At 48.0% G+C, this 20,847-nt stretch overlaps 1 protein-coding gene across 1 annotated transcript in view; it reads left to right on the top strand.

Moving 5' to 3' along the window:
• pak1 (p21 protein (Cdc42/Rac)-activated kinase 1) overlaps positions 1–20,847 on the top strand; it is a 35,723-nt gene that overhangs the window by 14,196 nt on the left and 680 nt on the right. Inside the window, exons 2-15 of the mRNA XM_046388190.1 lie at positions 5,979–6,198; positions 7,070–7,164; positions 8,001–8,148; positions 8,246–8,283; positions 9,768–9,881; positions 11,718–11,952; positions 13,959–14,022; positions 14,649–14,697; positions 15,597–15,709; positions 16,227–16,344; positions 16,618–16,717; positions 17,321–17,517; positions 17,738–17,875; positions 18,399–20,847. The exon at positions 18,399–20,847 is cut by the window's right edge and continues 680 nt beyond it. Coding sequence (XP_046244146.1) covers positions 6,006–6,198; positions 7,070–7,164; positions 8,001–8,148; positions 8,246–8,283; positions 9,768–9,881; positions 11,718–11,952; positions 13,959–14,022; positions 14,649–14,697; positions 15,597–15,709; positions 16,227–16,344; positions 16,618–16,717; positions 17,321–17,517; positions 17,738–17,875; positions 18,399–18,485 — 1,689 coding nt within the window. The 5' untranslated portion in view covers positions 5,979–6,005 and the 3' untranslated portion in view covers positions 18,486–20,847. The remainder of the gene's footprint in view (positions 1–5,978; positions 6,199–7,069; positions 7,165–8,000; positions 8,149–8,245; positions 8,284–9,767; positions 9,882–11,717; positions 11,953–13,958; positions 14,023–14,648; positions 14,698–15,596; positions 15,710–16,226; positions 16,345–16,617; positions 16,718–17,320; positions 17,518–17,737; positions 17,876–18,398) is intronic.

Genomic DNA, 20,847 nt, shown 5'->3' on the forward strand with positions numbered 1-20,847 from the left:
ACATCTCACACACACACACACACACACATCACAGCCTTTCCTGCTTTAATCGTGCACACACTCACAGTCTCAGGCTGAACTGTACTGCTCTTATGTATTAATCACAGCACACGAGGTGACGTCTCCAAATTTCTTCTGAGCAAAAGTCACAGGACGGTCGTACTGCTTTGTAAACGGCGGCCCTACGCCTGCAGGAAACACACCACTCGGTGCTCCGCCCAGTCATCCACTCACCTCCACGGCTCATGTCATCGTTTGTCATGATTTTCTGCCACTTCTGGGATGTGAAAAGCTTTCCTACGTGTCCCGGTCGTCAGCGTGGAAGTCCGGACGATGCTGATTGGCTGTCAGCTACAGTCAAGCTGAACCGTAGAGGAGGATTCGGCAGCACCTGGTTCAGCAGTGGCCAAAACCTCTACAGTTCAGCTCCGTGTCCATCACAGTCGGCTCTGTGTTTCCAGCCTGACGTGTGGTCGTCCATCAGTGACGGAGCAGGAGGTCATTGATTTGACTGGCAGAACTGATTATTGGCATTTAGCAGATCTGAAGACTGAGCTGAGCAGGGAGAGATCACCCAAATGATCTCAGCAGGGAGTGTGTTAATACACACACACACACACACACACACACTGAGGCGGGGCTGCACAGATGGCTGTATGGAGCAGGTTCTCCCCTTGTGTGTGTGTGTGTGTGTGTGTGTGTGTGTGTGTGTGTGTGTGATGGGGTGCCTTGCTCACAATAGCCTGCATGATCAATGTGCTGCACACACACAGCCAGATGGACAGCTACTTAATCACATCCTGTGTGTGTGTGTGTGTGTGTGTGGAGGGTGACGTGAACGCCGACATCATTATTTTGTCAGATCCTGATATCAGTTTGGTCAAAAATTCAACTTGTTCGTATGATATTTATTATTTTTATTACGTATTTTGAAATGCGATGCAGTGACGTGTTCCAGATGTCCCGCCGCGAGATGCTGACGCTCATGTAGACCGGGAAGTGAACCGCAGCGTCTCGGTATGAGACTGTGATGTGGAGAGGAAAGCCGGACGTCGGAGCGATGGCTCGTCTGTGGTCCTGGAACATTTGGCTCCGTCACATGTTCTTCTGTGTTCACACTGGAATCAGGACGCTCGCATCTACAAAAACCACATGGAAACTTGAACCACGTCCCGGTGGTCTGAATATTTTTTAAAGGCTGTGGCTCAGACCAGACGCTCCAATGAGACGCCGAGCTGGATGTGATGTCAGTGGCTCTCTGGGCTGCACCGCGGGGCCTCGGATCAGACGGGCCGACTGGTGGGTGACTTTGAAAACCGGTTTCAGGGTTTTTTCTTCTCTGTCCCGAGTTGGTCGATTGGTCAAGACGTCTCTGGGAGAAGTCTCCCAGGGACGTCTCAAGAGGAGGAGTTTACAGAGAGGACGTGCCGGCAAGAATTTATTTCCAAAGTCACAAAGTCATATTTAACCGATTTGACCAAACTAAGATGAGGAAACAACTGAACTGCTGGCCTCCTGTGACGTCTCAGAGTCTTCGATCGAAGCAAACTTCAACAACGTGAAACAGAGAAAAAACATCCAGAGTGAGAAGCCGAGTGAGAGAGCAGCTCGGAGGAGCGAGGATGAAACCTGAGGCACAAAGCATTGTGGGTAAAATGAGCGGAACTGAAGCTCAAGTTCCTTCGGGCAAAGCACAGGCCACCTCCAGCAGAGGGGTGTGTGTGTGTGTGTGTGTGTGTCTCCTGCTAAGCTACAGTCTGTTATTTGGTCGCCCTCTCTCTCTCTCTCTCTCTCTCTCTCTCTCTCTCTTCATCCACACCCTTTTCTCTTGCTCTTTTCTTAATTCATTTCTTCTTTCATTCTCTCTTTTCCTCCCTCCCCCTCTCTCACCCCCCCTCCCCCTCTCTCTCTGCGTCTCTCGCCCCGTCCCAGTTGGGTTTGTCACGTTCTTTGTTCATGCAGAAGAAAACCACCATCCCTCTCTCCTCTCCTCTCCTCTCCTCTCCTCTCCTCTCCTCTCCTCTTACTTCTTCCTCTCTTTCTTCTCATCTCTCCTTCATTTTTATGTTTGGCCACATCCTCATCTTTGACAGTACCATCTGTCTCACACACACACACACACACACACACACACACACACACACACACACACACACACCCTCTGAACAGCTTTAAAACACACTGTCAGCATCTCAGATGTGATTGATAATTAATGAAAGTGCTGACTGTGTGTTAATGAATGTTTCCTGGTCTGTTTAGTCCAGGTGTCCAAAATGGTTTTAATGGGTTGGGCTGCTGTATTTCTGCTCTGTTCTTATTGTTAACAAACAGCTAAATGTGCCGGTTTGCCCCTCAGTCCCGACTGGAGCCCTCAGACTTAAACCGCTTCCTGCGAAGGCTGTGAATCTTCAAAAATAACTGCAATGCAAACGGTTTTCAGCAGCACATTAGCCCTCTAGTGAGAACGTGTGGCGGCAGGACGTGTGTGTGTGTGTGTGTGTGTGTGTGTGTGTGACGCGAGGGAGAAGATCTGTAAACACATCGTGTGGTATCTGAAGAACACTGAGCAGAATGAAGACAGAATTCAGCTTCACGTTGGTCAGGATGGAAGATGACAGGATGAACGTGTAAACCAGAGACTCTCCCAACGTCACAACTTCAAAGACCCAAATTATAATGGGTGTGGTTGGTGTGTGTGTGTGTGTGTGTGTGTGTGTGTGTGTGTGTGTGTGTGTGTGTGTGTTCACTGGGATTTGCACATGCACACGCAGTCTGCTCTGTAAAATATGTTAAAATATACATTTGAAGTCTGGGCCTTCGGTTTGGTCTCGTCGCCGTGACGACGTGATGTTGTAGTCGACTGCAGACAGACGAGACAAAAGTCGTTGTTCAGACGTGCTGTCAAACGTTTTTTCTTCCTCTTTTGTCCTTTTCTTGTGTTTTTGGCCGGCGGGATGCTGTAAAGTCTCCGTCTCTTCTCTCAGCTGTCTCTGTCTCTTTGTCCCTTATTGTTTATGTCTCTTATTTACATCCTGCCTCTCTCTCTCACACACAGGTTGTTTTTTCCTGAGTGTTCCACAGTGTTGAGTGTGTGTATGTGTGTATGTGTGTGTGTGTGTGTGTGTGTGTGTGTGTGTGTGTGTGTGTGCAGTAACAGTGGGAGATCCAGGAGCAGGAGGGGCCCTGTGGCCTCGTCTTGCCCAGAGACACTGAACTCTCCTGGACAACAACTGGGGCGGATCCCCCCTGCTGAGTCTGTGAGCTCAGCTAAATGTTTAACATGGATGGAGGCAGAGAGGGAGGAGTGTGTGTATGTGTGTGTGTGTGTGTGTGTGTGTGTGTGGGTGTGTGTGTGTGTGTGGAGGCAGTGAGGACATGTTTAAAATGCAGTCACATGCACTAATGTATGTGCAGCATATGCATAAATCAGAGAGGCTTAATGTATGGAGGAATGGCTGTGTGTGTGTGTATGCACGTACGTGTGTGTGTGTGTGTGTGTGTGTGTGTGCACGTACGTGTGTGTGTGTGTGTGCCTCTAATTCCAGTAAACGTGGCTGCAGAGGCTGACATGGCGTTTCCAGGAAGTGCTGACATTTAGTGGCGACAGTCTCATGAGATGTGTGTGTGTGTGTGTGTGTTTCTTTGTAATAAGTATTGATTGACTGACAGCCTGTTGATTAGGAGTCTGAGGGAATATTGGTACGTTCGAGCATCACAGTATTTTGTTGTGTCACGCCGCACTGATTCACAGAAACACGCAGTTGACTTTTAATGGAGGATTAATGGAGTCCCGTCGTCCTCACGCGACGCCGCGTTGAGCGTGGAAATGAGGGTCAGCTCGTGACTCGGTTCCACCGTCGGATTTTAGATAACAAACTCAAAGCTGTGCAGAGTCTCCGTTTGTCGCAGGAAGCGCATGACCGGCGGGTAGCAGAGGAAAGCAGGAGAAGAAGAAGAAGAAGAAGAAGAGCGAGACAGAGAAACATAGAGACTTGTGTTTAGCAGGATGGGAGGAGTGTGTTGTGATTCTACATATCAATATGGTGTCTGACACTGTGATATTTTCTCATCAGTTAGATGGTCACTCTGCACTCAGTCATAAACACCAACTGAGTGTGTGTGTGTGTGTGTGTGTGTGTGTATGAAGCTGTAAAGCCTTTACTTCTCTCTACACTCACAAAGCTTGCATTACGCCTGCAGCCACAGTCCTCACCGGACTAATCGTTCAGGCTTGTGTGGATTCCGGTCATGTGACCTCACCGTACCTGTCCGTGATGGAACAACATCATGATGGGGGTCAAAGGTCGGTTTGGGGCTTCGCTCAGTGACTCATCGTCAGGAGAGACGACTGGAAGTCTGTGTGTGGTTGGGAAAACCCTGAAACTCACCTCACTCATCCTCTCATTATTGTTAGGTTGTGTGTGTGTGTGTGTGTGTGTGTGTGTGTGTGTGTGTGTGGGTGGGGGTTTGTTTGATAACAGGGTTCTGCTGAAACTGACAGCAGTGTCTGAAATACGAGACCTGCTATCACATCCCTTCAGTGTGTGTGTGTGAGTGTGTCTCTGTGTGTGTGTATGTTAGATCAACAGACAACAAAGGGAGCATCACTTTCCAGTAAACAGCTTGTTTGCATGTGGCAGACTCCTCCTCTTTGTGTGTCTCAGGCTCTGTGTGTGTGTGTGTGTGCCTTAACCGTATTTCCCACTTCCTCATGTGACTCACCTTGTGACATCACCGTCTGTGGGAGGCAGGATTGGCCAAAAGGCAGACGCAGCCTCTCTGAGTGACGTTCTGTTGTGTGTGTATACCATTATACCATTTTTTGTTTGGTCATTTCTTATTTTCTGAGCAGCCTCTAAAGAGCAGAGAAATACTGACTTCATTGAACAGAGCGCTCTGAGCTCATGCATGGAGCCAAACTCTTCTCAAACTGGAGAAAAATCCTGAGTCGCACTGAAACTTTTATGTCGTAAAACGTTCCTGAAGTTTGACGTGTGGACGAGCTTTGTCAAGTGTGAGAAATTCACTCGGCGTTCGTTCTGCTCCGGATCGGTTTTAACGAGCCGGCACAAGTTTTCTCTTCACACTGAAAAGCCACAGTGGGAAGCTGACTGAGGCAGGTGAGAAGGTGAACACAGGAAGAAGGTCCTGCCTGTGGTCCAGGTGAGATCCCGGCGGACATCGACAGCCGCTGTGCAGCCTCAGCTGTCGGTGACTCTGCAAACTCTCCCAACTGCTCCTTTAAAAACCAGTTTGCTCAGGTGTGGACAGTCGGGGAGCCGATCCGAGACGTTCAGGGAGTATCGGAATATTTTAAATGTTCGATTTTAGTGGAGGACAGCAGACTGAGCGTACGTAACACCTGACGCTGTCAAACTCTTCATGGGGATTAATGCATCACTGATGAATCAGCATCCTCGTGTGTGTGTGTGTGTGTGTGTGTGTTTGATTTATTATGTGCAGCTCTGACCCAAATAGACTGTCCTCGTGGGACTCTGTGTCCACTGGAGCGTTTAGCAGGTTAGCTCCCTGTGTGTGTGTGTGTGTGTGTGTGTGTGTGTGTGTGTGTGTCTTTCTACATCTCACAGCTTTTAGGTCTGAGTCAGTAGACACACACACACACACACTCTGTGGTTCGGTCTCAGTGCGTTTGCAGATCAAATAGACTCAGTGAGCAAATGGAAACTCTTTGTTGTTTGTTCTCGGTTTCCTTTTGTTGATTGGACTTTCTGATAAAAAGCCAACTAAAATTATTCTTTCATGTTGTTTTCTTACATTTCTGCTGTCGATTCAGTGGACACTAGAAGTCTTTCAACAGGGCTGCAGCTAGCGGTTACTGTTACTAGTTATTGCTCTTATGTTTACGATTAATCGCTCAGTCTATAACATTGCTAAAAGTTGAGATGTTGAGTGTTTGTTTGTTTGTTTGTCCCTGCCGCTCATCCTGCCTCCTCTGTGGCTGCTGTGTCTCTGTGCAGGAGCGGCCGGCTGCAGACTAGCTGAAGATGTCTGATAATGGGGAGGTCGAGGACAAGCCCCCAGCTCCGCCCATGAGGAACACCAGCACCATGATTGGCTCCTGCAGCAAGGACCCCGTCCCCCTCAACCACGGATCCAAGCCCCTCCCACCGAACCCGGAGGACAAGAAGAAGAAGGACCGCTCGATCCGATTCATCCTGACCGGAGGAGGCGATAAGAGTGAGTGCTGATCACACACAGACAGGTGGAGGACATGTCCAACATGTTGTCCTTCTGTGTGGACGTCCCCCTCAGGGTGTCTCACCCACCTCACACAGACACGTTAACATTCTGGCTGCTAATTCCACAACGTGATGAACCTCATGGACAGAGTGGCGTCATCTCACTCTCATCCAGAAGGTCATTAAATGTACCGTGAAGCGTTTTATTAGAATTTATGTGGTGTGTTGTTGATGTTTCTGGAGGAACAAACACCCTCACCACGCGTACAGATTACCCATGATGCTTAGTGGGAGGCTGGTGGTCCTGCATGCTTGTTAGTGATCCCAGGGGGATCCTGTTTCCCGCGGGATCACCTCACCAGCATATGGAGCCTCCTTTGTCGTGTTTCTCAGATTGTCTTTGTCCTTTTCCTCCTTCGTCCTGTGTTTTTCTCTTCATTCTCTCCTTCTGTCCTCCATTTGTTCGCTTTGTGTTTCCCTCCGCTTTCTCGTTGTTTCTCCCTCTTCGCCTTTTGTTTTACTGTTTTCCTCTGGATTTGAGCCGTGTCCAGAACTTGTAATGAACCTGGACGTGTTTGTAGCTCCTCTTCAGCTGCTGCTCTGCGTTTCAGATTAATTATCGAATTGTTTCTGCATCTCAGATGCTCTTCTGCAGCCTTTTAGAGCCAATTTAAGACATTAAATCCTTTTCTTTTCGCTCCCAAACTGTTATTGTAAAGGGGAATGAATTACTGGAAAATCCTGCGTCTTTCTTGTTGAAATATAACACGTTAACATGTCTAATCTTGCTTGGAAACAGCACATCTTCTTCTTCATCGGGTTTGAGTTTCCTCGATTTCAAATCAGCTGGTTTTTGTTTCTTCTTTCAGCCTATAAGAAGAAGGAGCGTCCAGAGATTTCTCTGCCGTCTGACTTTGAACACACCATCCATGTTGGCTTCGATGCTGTCACTGGAGAGTTTACTGTAAGTGTGTGTGTGTGTGTGTGTGTGTGTGTGTGTGTGTGCTCCTAAAGTTACCAAACACAACCGCAGTGTGAATCTGTGGTGTGTGTATTTGTGCGTCTGGTGTGTTTACATCACTTTTTAATTGCTTACCAAAGGACTCGAGTTCAGTGTTGCGTGCAAGTGTGTGTATGAATGTGTGTGTGTGCATTTGATACACACACTTGGCAAATTAAGCTTTTTAAATAATCACAGTAGACAAAGACGCTTTGTTCAGCTGACTCACTGCTCCGCCTGACCGAGCTCTCTTAGCTGGGAGTTAAACGGCGTGTGTGTGTGTGTGTGTGTGTGTGTGTGTGCGCCTTCCTTTTCTGTAATCTGGGACACAGTTCCTGCTTCTCCCTTAAACACACATCATCCATATGCAAATAAACATTTGTCATTTGTACTCAGACCAACACAACCTTAACAACCTGAACAAAGCTGAGCAAACAGCAGCAGAGTCACTCACAGTCACAGTCACTCAGGACGTATGGAGGAAGTGATGACTTACTGTGAAGACGTGATGAGACCCTGATGGAGAGGAGGGATGGAGCAGGAAGTGAAGGAGCGTGTGTGTGTGTGTGTGATGGACTAACCCAGACAGACGAGTGGAAAAGAGAGCTTCAAAACAAGGAGATGTGACCCAGTTATGTGACTGAAGTTCAAACATGACAAGACTGCCTCGTTAGGATTCTGTGTGTGTGTGTGTGTGTTGTCTCTTATTACTTATAGTTCATCATATAAATGTTCATGCACATGCAGCATGTCACACTGTGTATGTGTGTGTGTGTGTGTGTGTGTGTGTGTGTGTGCAGGGCATGCCGGAGCAGTGGGCCCGGCTCCTGCAGACGTCCAACATCACCAAACTGGAGCAGAAGAAGAATCCTCAGGCCGTCCTCGACGTCCTAAAGTTCTATGACTCAAAAGAAACGACAAACAGCCAGAAATACATGAGCTTCACAGGTGCGCACACACACACACACGCACACACACACTCACTCACACACTCACACTCACACTTCCTGTTTTTTATAATTTCTCACTGTGTTTTCCCCTGCAGATAAGAACACGGATGCTTACAGCTCCTCCACCACGACGGTAAGGCTGCTTCTGCCAGCACACGAAGTGTCCCAGTAGGGGGCGTCATTGTCTCTGATGAGTGCTTCAGATAACCACCATCCGGTTTCACCTTTCAACACGAGTTTTACATGGAGCCTGTAGTCTGTAGTGTCTGTAGTCCATCAGGGCAACAAGGAAGGACAGCATTAAGAGAGGAAGGAAGGAGATCTGCAGAGTGAGATGATGAGGAGATGAGGTTTAATCTACCGTTTGACAAGACCCACAGGAGAGTCTGAGAGGAGATGAAGTGTCTGCAGACAGACAGGGAGAGAGAGAGAGACAGACAGGGAGACAGACAGGGAGAGAGAGAGAGACAGAGGAGAGAAGAAGGCGAAGAGGATGTTTGTGTGTTTCTTCTCTGTGGCGACGCTGGTGTTTGTGTGACTGTAGCACAAGTCAGCTCTGAAACTTATTAACACGATGATGTGAGGGGTAAGACCTGACGAGGTGTCAGGACCTAATGGACACCGGCAGCCAATCGGAATCGAGCATTCACCCAGACCCTGGCATAATGTATTTGAGTGTGGCACAGGATGTGACGAGACACAGACACAGCAGTAATGTTATTATGGACAGCAGCGTACTGATGGGATGTGATGTAATGCTGAAAGATGCCAGAAGCACTCAGTCAGGTTGTGTGACACCACCGCCGTTTCTGCACAGGAAGTGTGCTGCATGAAGCCACAGTCAGCAGCCGCTTAGCTTAGCTTAGCTTAGCACGACTCCAGGAAGTCGCTGCTCAACAAGTTTGGTGCATAAGCTCCAACATTTTATCCAAGATGAATTAAACGAAAGAGTATTTGTAATTCATCCACAAATCACACCTTTTCGTTTGGTTATTAATTCCGTATGACGACACAGGTGTCCTGCATACCTGCACTACAGGGCCGACAATGTTTTCATTGGCCAGCGTGTCACTGTGAGGGAGCTTTTTTGCAGCAGTGAAAATTATTGTCTGAAAGGTACCTTTAAACTAAACCATGAAGGTGAGGGAAGAGAAGAAGGGAAGAGGAAGTGATGTGCCACTCCTCCTCCTCCTCCTCCTCCTCCTCTTCCTCCTCCTCCTCTCTCTGCACTGTGAATCAGCATCTTTTCCTCCCTTCACGGTCTCCCTGCCTCTGCAGCTCGGCCACCAGCCGAGCAGCCGACGGTCAGAGAGAGAGAGGAGAGAATAAAAGAGGGATGGAGAGGAGGATGTGTGACGGGTGGCGTCCGAAGCCACGCGTGGCCAGAGCTCTCGGACATCAGCAGCGATGACGAGAGACGGGCGAGAGAAGGGAAAGAAAGACGGGTGGAGAGACGGAGGAGAACGAGAAGAAGGTTAAATTCAGGCAAAGAAGAAGAGCTAAGACAGGAAGTGGCAGTCACAGCAGGAAGTGATGATGTGTCTAGTGTCGCTGTTGGCTCATGTGACGATGATGTCACTGAGGCCCCGCCCTCTCTCCCCTTGTGACATCATGCAGAGCTCCAAGGCCGTGTCGGAGACGCCCGCCATAGCAACCGTATCCGAGGACGAGGATGAAGATGAGGCCGAGCCACCGCCGGTGATCGCCCCCCGACCAGAACACACCAAATCAGTAAGGACACACACACACTTTCTATACCTGTGAGGACCCTGACTGATCATAAATGCCCCCCCCACACACACACACAGTCTGGCCTCTAAACCCCACCAACTCCAACCTTCAAACCTTCAAGCGTCCAGACAGACTGTCCCCACAGTGCTGACATGTCGTCATCACAGAGACAGGACAGCTCACGAGCGCACACACACACACACACACGCACACGCATGCAGCTGTTGCTCACTTAGCGTGAGACTGAGACACCTGCTCGTCAAGGTAAACGTAGTCTTTGTATCATTTTAGTGGAGCGACTACAAAAAACTACATATTTAGGGGACAATTTAAGTGAAAAAGTTTCTTAAAAACTGCAGTTAAAAAATTTAGTCCTGCAGCTGATGGTTTTCGTATGCGAGTTAAAGTCGAGGATATAAAATTCAATGCGGTTTAAGTCGCCGCTGCAGTTCACACTTTAAGTGTCACCTGAGGTGGAAGCAGTGAAATGAGAGAGCGCAGAAGAGTCGGTGGAGACGAAGTGGCTTCAGCCTGACCTCCACCCGTCAGTGATTTCATTCCTGTCTGGAGCTGAGGCTGGACGTCTGTAATAACGCCAGCCCCGCTTGCCCGCCGCTTTCCAGTCGACTTACTGGTCCTCCTGTAATTTAAAGTCTGGACACAGTTTGCAAAGTGCTTCTCTGACGTTTTGTACATGCAGGGGCAAAATTAACTTTGTGACTCACCTGCTAAACTGAGCAGCAGATGGAAAAGCTAAAACAACCCTCATGTCCACGCCGACTGCTGGGTTTACGAGCTGCACTTGAAGGCACCACGAAGTCCTGCTCAACTCATCACAGCCATCCAGTCAGACACACTTGATACAAACGTTCATCATGTTGGGAGGATCATTAGCGTTTAGTCAGCTCAGACTGAGAATCGGGAGCAGCTCCTCTTCCTCAGAGTCCGCCATCTTTCTACTGTAGCCCAGAGTGGACAAACCAGACCTTTCACTTTTTCAGCTGCCACAATCTGCACCTTCATCAGGAGCTGCCACTGAATCCCACACACACATATAAAGGTCCCGTGTGTGTGTGCTGCTCATTTCATCTCAGCTGTGTGTGTGTGTGCGTGTGGAGTCACAAGAGAAGCAGAGCTTTTTCATTTACAGTTTTCAAAGAAGCTCTGTGTTCTCCACCGGGTCAGGTTATTGTCAGCACACACACACACACACACACACACACACACACACACACACACACTTGATGAGATTTCCTCACCGGAGGCCCTGCTCCCTCCCTCCACAGTGACCTTCTCTCTTCACACACTGATTTAGGGGAAAAAAATTAACAACTAAGAAAAAGCTCATATATTCTCATTTAGCTAATATGAATAATGAACTATCATGTCACAGTATCACAGGATTCTGATTGTTTTGCCTTTACAGACACACGCACACACACACACACACACACACACACACACACATTGTTGCTCCTCTGGCAGACAAGTTGGCGGTTGAGAGGCTGCTTCCATGGCACCAACGCTGTTTCCACGGTGATGAGTCTAGTGCACCTTACTGGAGCTCCCACCATCACACACACACACACACACACACACACACACACACACACACAGGCTCTGGTCTCTCTGTTGTTGTCCGTGTTTTCATCCCACGTTCTGAAAGCGGAGCTGCACTCAAACGTCCCGCAGCTCAGCTCAGTTTCAACACTTAGTTCGCCTTTTGCCGACACTCAAACATGGCAGCGTTAGTGTTTTGTCCTCGTTCTCGCTTTCCCCGTTTCCTGTCTGTCCAATAAAGCTGGAAAAATAAGTCACCTGATGTTGTTCTTGCAGATATACACTCGCTCGGTGATCGAGCCCCTCCCTGCTCCTCCCACCAAAGATGCTGCGACCTCCCCCATCTCCCCACCGACGGCCGCCGCCGCCGCCGTCACTCCTGCTCCTCCGGCTGAAGGAGCTCCCAGCAGCCCTCCCAGCGCAAGCCCCGCCCCCGGCCCCTCTGTGCCCCGCCCCCAGGACAAGACCAGGAAGAAGAAGATGTCTGATGAGGAGATCCTGGAGAAACTACGTAAGAAAACTACGTCACACGCTCACATATGTCCGAAAGCTGACGTCATGCCTTTAAAACATGACACGTCATTTTATCACACTGTTCTACACAGAATTGATGACATTATCAGCAGTTAAGTTTGCAGCTAACACAGGAACAGCCACACTGTATGGCCAAAAGTATGTGGACACCGGAGTCCACAGGGCGTCTGTGGGTCTCTGGCTGTTGGTTTACACAGGAAACAGTGATATTTCAGACTGCGGTTTGGGTTTGTCCTTCTCCTGTTTCACCGTGACACCGCCTGCACGCACAAAGCCAGATCCATAAAGAAACTGAAGAGTGAAGTCAGTAAAAGTCCAAGGTGCTCCAGTGATCGATTTAAAAGCCTTTCTGAGGACACGGGAACGTTAAAGACCACCAGACCACAAGTGCTTTTAATCTTAAAATCCCATGCTTTAACGTTTTGCATCAAGAAGCCAGCCTGTACATGCAAGTCTAATATTTGTATACTGATATCATATCAACAGTAATACTGCATGTGTGGTGATTTGTGGTTAATTTGTGTGTAAACACACATTTTTATCTCGTCTGTGTTCTGTAAGGTAGAAATTCGGATGCTGAGGTTCAGTGGGGACGAAGTCTCCGAGTGCTAATTTTAGTCTCGCTTACACTCTTAGTTTTGACAGGCTGTTTCATCACATTCCCTTTGCATGAGCACTCACAGGGTTTCAGTTTATTGTGGGCTCGAGTCAGATGGGTGAGACACCACATACATGGACAGGAAATCACAGTGTGTGATGCAGACGCGATCTGCCCACAGAGTGTGCTGTTCGTTCCCTGAGGAATCCGTGTCGCGATGAAAACAAAGTGTGGTGCGTTCGCCGAAGTTCGTGTGAAAAATGTTGCGTAACGTTTTCGCTTCTGAAAATAAAAAGCTGCCTGCAGAGTCTCGCAGCGTTCACACGATCCTGTTCACAGCTTTACTGAAGCGCTCAGCGTCTGTTTTCACGGTGACGCCTCCAACATGGCGGCCTGACGCAGCGCCGAGCTGCTGAGGCCTGGATTGTCCTGTAATAATTACCTATAATTAAAGGGTAAGGCTGTATTTTTTTGAAGTGTGTAAGTCATGGCCCGGCCCTTCAGAATAAAAGCCCATGTTTTAGAAAACCCCTGACTGAAATGTGTTGCCGTGTGTTTGTAACCGGTGAATAAAAAGCCTGTGTGTTTTTTAAATCATGCCCCACGCCTGTCCAGATGTGCTCAGATCTCCCTCTGCTGGTAAGACCAGGATACTGCCTGTCTGTCTGTCTGTCTCTCTGATTGACAGGCCCGATATCCACTGTCCCCGCCCCCCCACTGTCCAATCCTCACGTCTGATTGGTCATCCTCTCTCTTTCCATCATCCAGTCTCCTGCGGTTACAGACCAAAGTTTTGTCCTCTAATTTCCTGCTGTGGACAACAGATGGAGTTGACTTCAGCTCTTTTCTCTCTGCCTCGATTCCTTCATGTCTTCTTCTCCTCTTCATCCTTCATTTCTGTCTTACTCTGTCCGTCCTTTTTACTTTTGTGTTTTCTCAGCCCTCATTTCTTTCTTATTTCTTCCTGTCTTGTGTCATTTTCAGTTTCTTTCTTGATTCTCTCTTTCTCTCTTCGTTTCTTTCTTTGTCACTTTTTCCCTCCTGAATTGACTTCAGTCTTTTTCATGAATTTCTTTATGGTTTTTTTTGTCCTGGCCTGTTTAGTTTTTTGGTAGTCTCATCCCTCGTTCCTCCTCTCCTCCGTCTTTTCTCTCTGTCGTTCCTCTCTTCTCTTTCTCCCAGTCAGCATGCTGAGTGTGATGAGCCGAGAGCAGAATTAGGATAGATAGAAAGACGCCCGACTCTTCTATCCATTCAGATTCTGTGGTTGTGGATCGGCTCTGGATCGTACGGCTGGACTTTATTTCTGTTGCTTCACGTCACAGTTTGATCGATCAGCAAGCTCGTCTTTTGTTTCTTTTGTTTCCCCTCTTTATTCATCTCAGGGACGATTGTAAGCGTGGGAGACCCCAAGAAGAAGTACACTCGCTTCGAGAAGATCGGACAGGGGTGAGTCATGTGGTTCACACGCTCAGCACGCATGTGTGGAAGCAGCTGATGTTCGGGCCGCTCCGGCCGCCGTGTTCGAGGGGCGATCGATGTGTTTGTGGCCTCAGAAGTTGACTTTGATCGTACTTTGGTCTCAGGGGATTCAGAGGGTCACGAGGACGTGGCGGCATCCCCAGCCGACTGATGACGAAGGAGCTCATTGGTCATCATTTGCACACTCAGTCCAGTCCTGGTGGAGCATATGGACCCGTTCTCAGACCTCATCCACCTGCTCCACCACTGAGTGTGTGAATGTTGAAGGGGACTGTGTTTTTCTAAAAGCGGCTCCTTCTGCTTTGGGCCACCAGCTTATCGATCCCTCCTTTGAACACTGAATCCTGGTTGTTTCATCCCATCATAAACCAGAGTTACATTTAATCAAACTGTTTCTGAGCTCAAAGTGAATGTTTTTGTGTCTGCTGATGTGATGTAGAGCAAAGACCAAAAGACCTGAATTTAATTGAGTACAGATTAGGATTTAGTTACTTCAACCTGACCGTTAAGAAACAAAAGAAGTTTTCTTCCTACAAAGAAATCAGGACGTGCTGCTTAATGTTTAACTGGGCCTCCTCGCTGTGTGTCTGCAGAGCGTCTGGGACGGTGTACACGGCCATAGACATCGCCACAGGACAGGAGGTGGGTTTCCTTTGTTGTCCGTCCTTCCTGCGTCTCCTCCTGTCCTCTAGCAGACGAAGACTTGTGACCCAATGATGGCGGCGAGTGCAAAACTCAGTGATAGTCGGTAGAAATTATCCTCTGTTGACCCGAAATGTCTGAACAAAAGTTTTGTGCCAGTCAGTCTGGTATGTGCTGACGTCTTTCAGACCACACATGGACGTCCGTGGATACACAGCAGGATGCAGTTTTGTTTTGTTTTGTTTCTGATGGTGTTTTCAGCTCTTCAGAGCTTCCATGTGACTTTACCAACACAGGAAGGTATCTGCTGAGTCTGTTTCTACTGAAAGGACAGGGTCTAAGGTAGGTTTCAAGTACAATCAAGTTGAAACGTGGTGCTGAATCGGTTTAAAATTCCCAGACTGAGGAGGATGAAAGAGTTTGATTTGCAAATTCAGGGAGGAATAAAGTTCATACTGAAGCTTGGGGGGTCTGGGGGGATGAGGTGCTTGATGTTAACGTGTTAGCAGGAAGTCAAAGGAAACGTAGGTTCATCCAGGGTTTAATCAGGTAAAATGAGTTCAGCCGTTTCCACAGCGAGAACGTCGTGGCACTAAGTGGGCTTAAGTCTGGCTTCAATAGCTGTGGCTTCAGGTTAATTTTAAAGGAGCTCAGCTGCTCTGTCATGCTAATCCTCGTCAGTTTCACTCTCTGAGGATTAGTCTGTGCGCTCAGACTTTAACGCCTGTCAGGCTCTGCCGCCAAACAACCTTTTACTGCCTTCGGATTTAGATTTTCCCCTCCTCATCGCCTGACAGGCGGCCTGTCGTCTGTCTTCTTGTCTTCTTTTATTCCCTCCCACAATATCTTTTTCTTTTAATGAACCTGCCTGTCAGTCAGATGTTTCTCTGTTCTCTCAGGTTGCCATTAAACAGATGAACCTGCAGCAGCAGCCAAAGAAGGAGCTCATCATCAACGAGATCCTGGTGATGAGGGAAAATAAGAATCCCAACATCGTCAACTACCTGGACAGGTTAGACACACCGTCAGTCCACAGCTGAATTCCTCCCTGACGTTTTACAAACTTGTCCACTGATGAGAAACAGACAAAAACATGGCTGGTGTTTTGTTTGGTGGACACGTTTTGGTTCATCAGATGTCCTCCACACTGTCTGTCCATCCCACAGTTTTCTGCTGTGAGGCGACCAGCGTGTCACAGTTTACGGGGTTTTTTAATCTGCCGCAGTCATTCCTCCGGAGGTGTCTGTCAGTTGCTGTCAGTTTGTAGATCTTTGCAGAAACACGAGTTGCTGTGATCTCGCAGGATCACGTCGTTCCTCCGGGATTCGTCCTGAACGCCTCAAAGGTTTTTCACAAAGTCACAAACTGCGTGTGACCAGTCTGTGTCAGCAAATGAGAAGACATTTAACAACACGCACACAAAATTAATGCATTTAATCAATAGATTTTTAAATGCTGTGTCCTGTCTTGAGTTGCACTGAAATCCGAGTCATATCATTGATGCCTGCTCATATTGACGGTTTCCGCAGTTACCTGGTGGGTGACGAGCTGTGGGTGGTGATGGAGTACCTGGCCGGAGGGTCGCTGACCGACGTCGTCACAGAAACCTGCATGGATGAAGCTCAGATAGCAGCTGTGTGCAGAGAGGTAAGAGACACAGAGCACCTGTGCAGGTGGGAAAGGCTGACACACGCCCACTGTGACTCACTGTCTCTGTCTCTCTGGGAGACGGACGATGTCCTAAAGACCGAACCCTTCACACACTCGGTAACTGGAAACACCAAGCTGTTTGTTGTGATGAGTCTGTTGATCGCTGAAACGTGTCTGTGATCTTAAACTCAGTTCACAGAACGTTAACGAGACTGTGGATTCTAATGATGATCTTTGTCCTCCTCTGTCTGTCTGTCTGTCTGTCTCCAGTGTCTGCAGGCATTGGAGTTCCTCCACTCGAACCAGGTCATCCATCGAGACATAAAGAGTGACAACATCCTGCTGGGCATGGACGGCTCCGTCAAACTGAGTCAGTCCAGCTGACATCATGTCACTTCATCCGTTCTGTTGTTCACTCAGTGTTTATTTATTGCTTCTTGGTTGATGTTTGTGGTTGGACCAGCAGGGGGAGCTCTGACTCTACTGAGTCCTGCTCAGGGTGCTGTTTTTGAAGTTAGCAACTTCCTCGTTTGAACCAAGATTGTGTTTGTATGCGAACTGGTTGTACACAGATTATGTTAGTGACAATTTTGCACTAAAGAAATCATGTTTTCAGTTAAAATAGCTCAGCTTGGCACAGGAATCAAAGCCCAGGCTCCTGCAGGGGAGTCCTGTATCTGAGCCACGCCCCCCACGTCTCTCTGAAATGCCTGCCCTTATGTATTTCACTCAAAAGTACTGCACAAAGTACTATAATTTGTAAATGATGATTTCTCAGCACTTCATTTCCGTTAGGCTGCCACCTGCTCGTGTTTAAGCTGCATCATCAATTGTTAGGAGATGATGAAAGGTTATATTTCTTGGCATTTTCCTTCCCTGGAGTTTCCTGCAGTAGGTTTATGAAACACAAGGTTGGATTCAGATGATAGTTGATCTGAAGAGAACATTTGTCTGTCCTCTCTCGTCCTCCCAGCTGACTTTGGGTTCTGCGCCCAGATCACTCCAGAGCAGAGTAAACGCAGCACCATGGTCGGGACCCCGTACTGGATGGCTCCAGAGGTCGTCACCCGTAAAGCCTACGGCCCCAAAGTGGACATCTGGTCCCTGGGCATCATGGCCATAGAGATGGTGGAGGGGGAGCCGCCGTACCTGAATGAGAATCCACTCAGGGTGAGCTTTGAAAATAAGGGAGGTTTTCTGTTGTTGTGTGATCAATGACTTCTTTTCTGAGGATGTTACAGCTAATGTTCTAGAAATATCCTCTCAGCGACCTGCACCAGGCATGGCTGCATCCCTGCCCTTCCTAAACCCACCACCAGAGGGCGGCAGAGTATTTTTAAACTTAAGTTTGTGTTTGCATGCTGACATGATGCTCGTCTGTGTTGCCAAGGCGCTGTATCTCATAGCAACCAATGGGACGCCAGAGCTGCAGAACCCAGAGAAGCTGTCGACGACATTCAGAGACTTCCTGAACCGATGTCTGGAGATGGATGTGGAGAAGAGGGGCTCAGCTAAGGAGCTGCTGCAGGTACGACACCTGAGGCAGAAAACACACTCATGTCGCACTGTTTCACATGTCTGACACAAAGCACTTTTAGAAACTTGTCTTCATACACGCTGTGGTTTTGAAAATATGAAGTGAAGGGCAGGTGACAGGTTACTGCACAGCACAGCGATGACACAAGTGGCAGAGAAATTTCCTTGAGGTTTAGCTGTCCACCCACACACACACAGGCAGAGAGGCGGAGGTGGAGGTGGAGGAGGAACACAGTAGCTAAACGACTTGTGTAACTGTATGATGACTCAGAGCTCCAAGGTGAAACTGGGAAGTAATTCATTTTAATGGCTGCTCTGTCTGAGTGTGCAGACGAGTGGCTGCTGTGTGAAGTCCACTGCAGAACGGAACAGAAAGGCAGCAGCAACAACAATAATGATAACAAGAACAATGAAACTAGTTTCACAGTGGGCCTGGAGCGTCTGTTAGCGTCTGGCGTCTCTCTTTTCGTACAGTGAACTGAAACATTTCTGTCTTTCTCGTCCTGCTCTCTCAGCATCAGTTCCTGAAGATGGCGAAGCCCCTCTCCAGTCTGACCCCCCTCATTGTGGCTGCCAAGGAGGCTGCCAAGAACAACCGTTAGCTCGCTTTGCACTCGTTCTCCCCCTGTCTGCCATCCCTCCATCCTCTCCCCTTTTTCTTCCGGGAGGGCGGCGATGGCTGCTGGCTGGGCTAAACCCTCCGAGCGCCTGCAGTCTTTCTCTCCCGTCTCTCTTTTTGTCTCTTTTTAACCTGCACCGCCTGCTCCTCCACCCTGTGACCTTCGACCCCACACCCGAAACCCCGCAGCCCTCGTGGGGACACAGAAGGGCAGTTTTCAACGCTCCACTGGACTCAGACAGGAAGATGGAGGGGGAGGGGGGCTAACAGAACGACATCATCAGTCGAGCTGATGTCATCGCTGACATCGCTGCCCCTCAGCCACTAAGAACAACCCAGCACGCGAGGGAGAGAGCCCAAAGACTCATGGGAGTTTTTTTAATCAATGTTTTTTTTCTACCTTTTCTGTAAAAGCTGCGGACCACCCTCTGCTGCAGTGTGTGTGTGTGTGTGTTAGCTATGGTCCTAACTTCCTGTCGTGCGTCTGTGAGCTTCACTCGGACTTAATTCATTTGTTTGTCACTTTTTTTTTAAATCTACGTGTGTGTGTGTGTGTGTGTGTGTGTGTGATATTGATTATGTTGATTGTAGCGTGACCTTCTGTAGTTTTTGGCCCGGAGCAGGTGAGGTTTGGTACTTTGTCGTGTCTGCAGTTTTAGCTGCTGTGAGTTTAGAGTTTATTAATTATCGTGAGGAAAAACGTGCCCAGAGCCTTCGATGGACTGAGTCTGGACAGAAGAGGTTTTCCCTTCGAAGCAGCCATTTTGGCTCCAGGTTGTCTCCAGGAGGACCAGCGATCCACAGGTTTATACCTGTGTTAGATTTTGTTGTGCGGGGAAAATCGGCTGATATTGGACCAGTGTGTCGTCCTGTACGGGTGCCTGCAGGGCTCGAAATGAGACTCAGGTTGCAGGTTTACTTCTCTGCTGACGAGGTCACGTTTGAAAGTTTGATTCACGTTTAGTCACGGCTTTGGGATGATTTAAATGTGCAACAAAAAATATGCAACAAAGTTCAAGTCGACGATTTAATGTGGAAATGTTGCATATTATACCTTTAAAAAAAAAAGTTATGCCTCCTGGTACCTTCATTACCCACGATGCATCTCGGTTGCTGAATATTTGCTGCTGGTCATTCAGGAAAAGCGACAGCAAAGATCTCCTTTAAAACTTTAAAACGTCGGCAGCGTCTCAGATTTTCTACGGGCACGTATTTTCAGTTCAGCGTACAGATGTGTGATGAACCCGCCTGTCACGTGGTTTACCCATAATCCACCTGTCAGACTGGCTCCATCTGCGGCTCTGGGACTTCACTGTCTGTGGGCTCGACTCTGAGGCCGTGAGGGATGTGCATGTCAACAACCTGTTTTTATACGGTACGCGTAAAGAACAAAATAATAATAAGTGAGTTGTGATGAAACGTAAAACATGAAGGATGCTTGCGCATGATAGGAAAGGTCGTATCTTAATCCTATTTTTGGAAGAACGAGACGAATAAAAATGCTGCGATGGTACGATGTTGTTGTTGTCTTCTGCCTGATGGAACCCGCTGAACATAAGGTGTATATTTTACATGCAAAAAAAAAGGAAAAGAAAAGAAAAAAACGTCAGTCAAAAAAAATGTTTCAGCCTTTGTTTACTGTTTTTTAGAACTTGATGAATATCAGACAATAAGTTCACCACCTGTATTTGTTTTGCCAAAGTTTCCGTCAGCAGCCGCGTTTGTTCGCTCGACAAACGCCTGCAATGCAAACGTTTCCGAGACAAAACATTCAGAACTTCTGCTCTCAGTCGTTTTTCTTGTTTTTTAGAGTTAACGTACCTCTGGCCTTAAACTGTTACAAAAGTGCGAGACTACTTTGGTACCAGTCTGACGGGCTACAGTTTGGTGCAGCAGAGAACGCTGGTGTCAGCACGTTAGCGCTGCAGCTAACGATTATTTTCTGAACACTCCAAACCCAAAGAGGTTACAAAATAAAATGAAGCAGAATGATTGGCCTGTTTGCTTAAGAACAACAATTAATCAATGACATCAACATATTTGCATATTAAAGGACCTTTTCATCCAAAAATGAAAATTCACCCTCATGCTGAGCTCGTTGGTTGTAATTAAAGTCTCTGGAAACCCTGAGATCCCAAACCTGTATGCGCTCTACAGAAATCACGTAGGAGCTGCTAGATTGTACTTGTTACTGTTGTAACCCCAGACTCTATGAGTGTAGCTCCAGAAATGTTTGGTGGATGAAGAACTTCACCTGACTTTCCATCAGCGTGCGGCTGAGTAGATATTGAGCAAATCTTCGATTTTGGGTGAACTGTTCCTTTAATTTCATAATCAGTGAATGG

Source organism: Scatophagus argus, chromosome 5 (genome assembly GCF_020382885.2).
Source record: "Scatophagus argus isolate fScaArg1 chromosome 5, fScaArg1.pri, whole genome shotgun sequence".
Taxonomy (NCBI): Eukaryota; Metazoa; Chordata; class Actinopteri; family Scatophagidae; genus Scatophagus; species Scatophagus argus.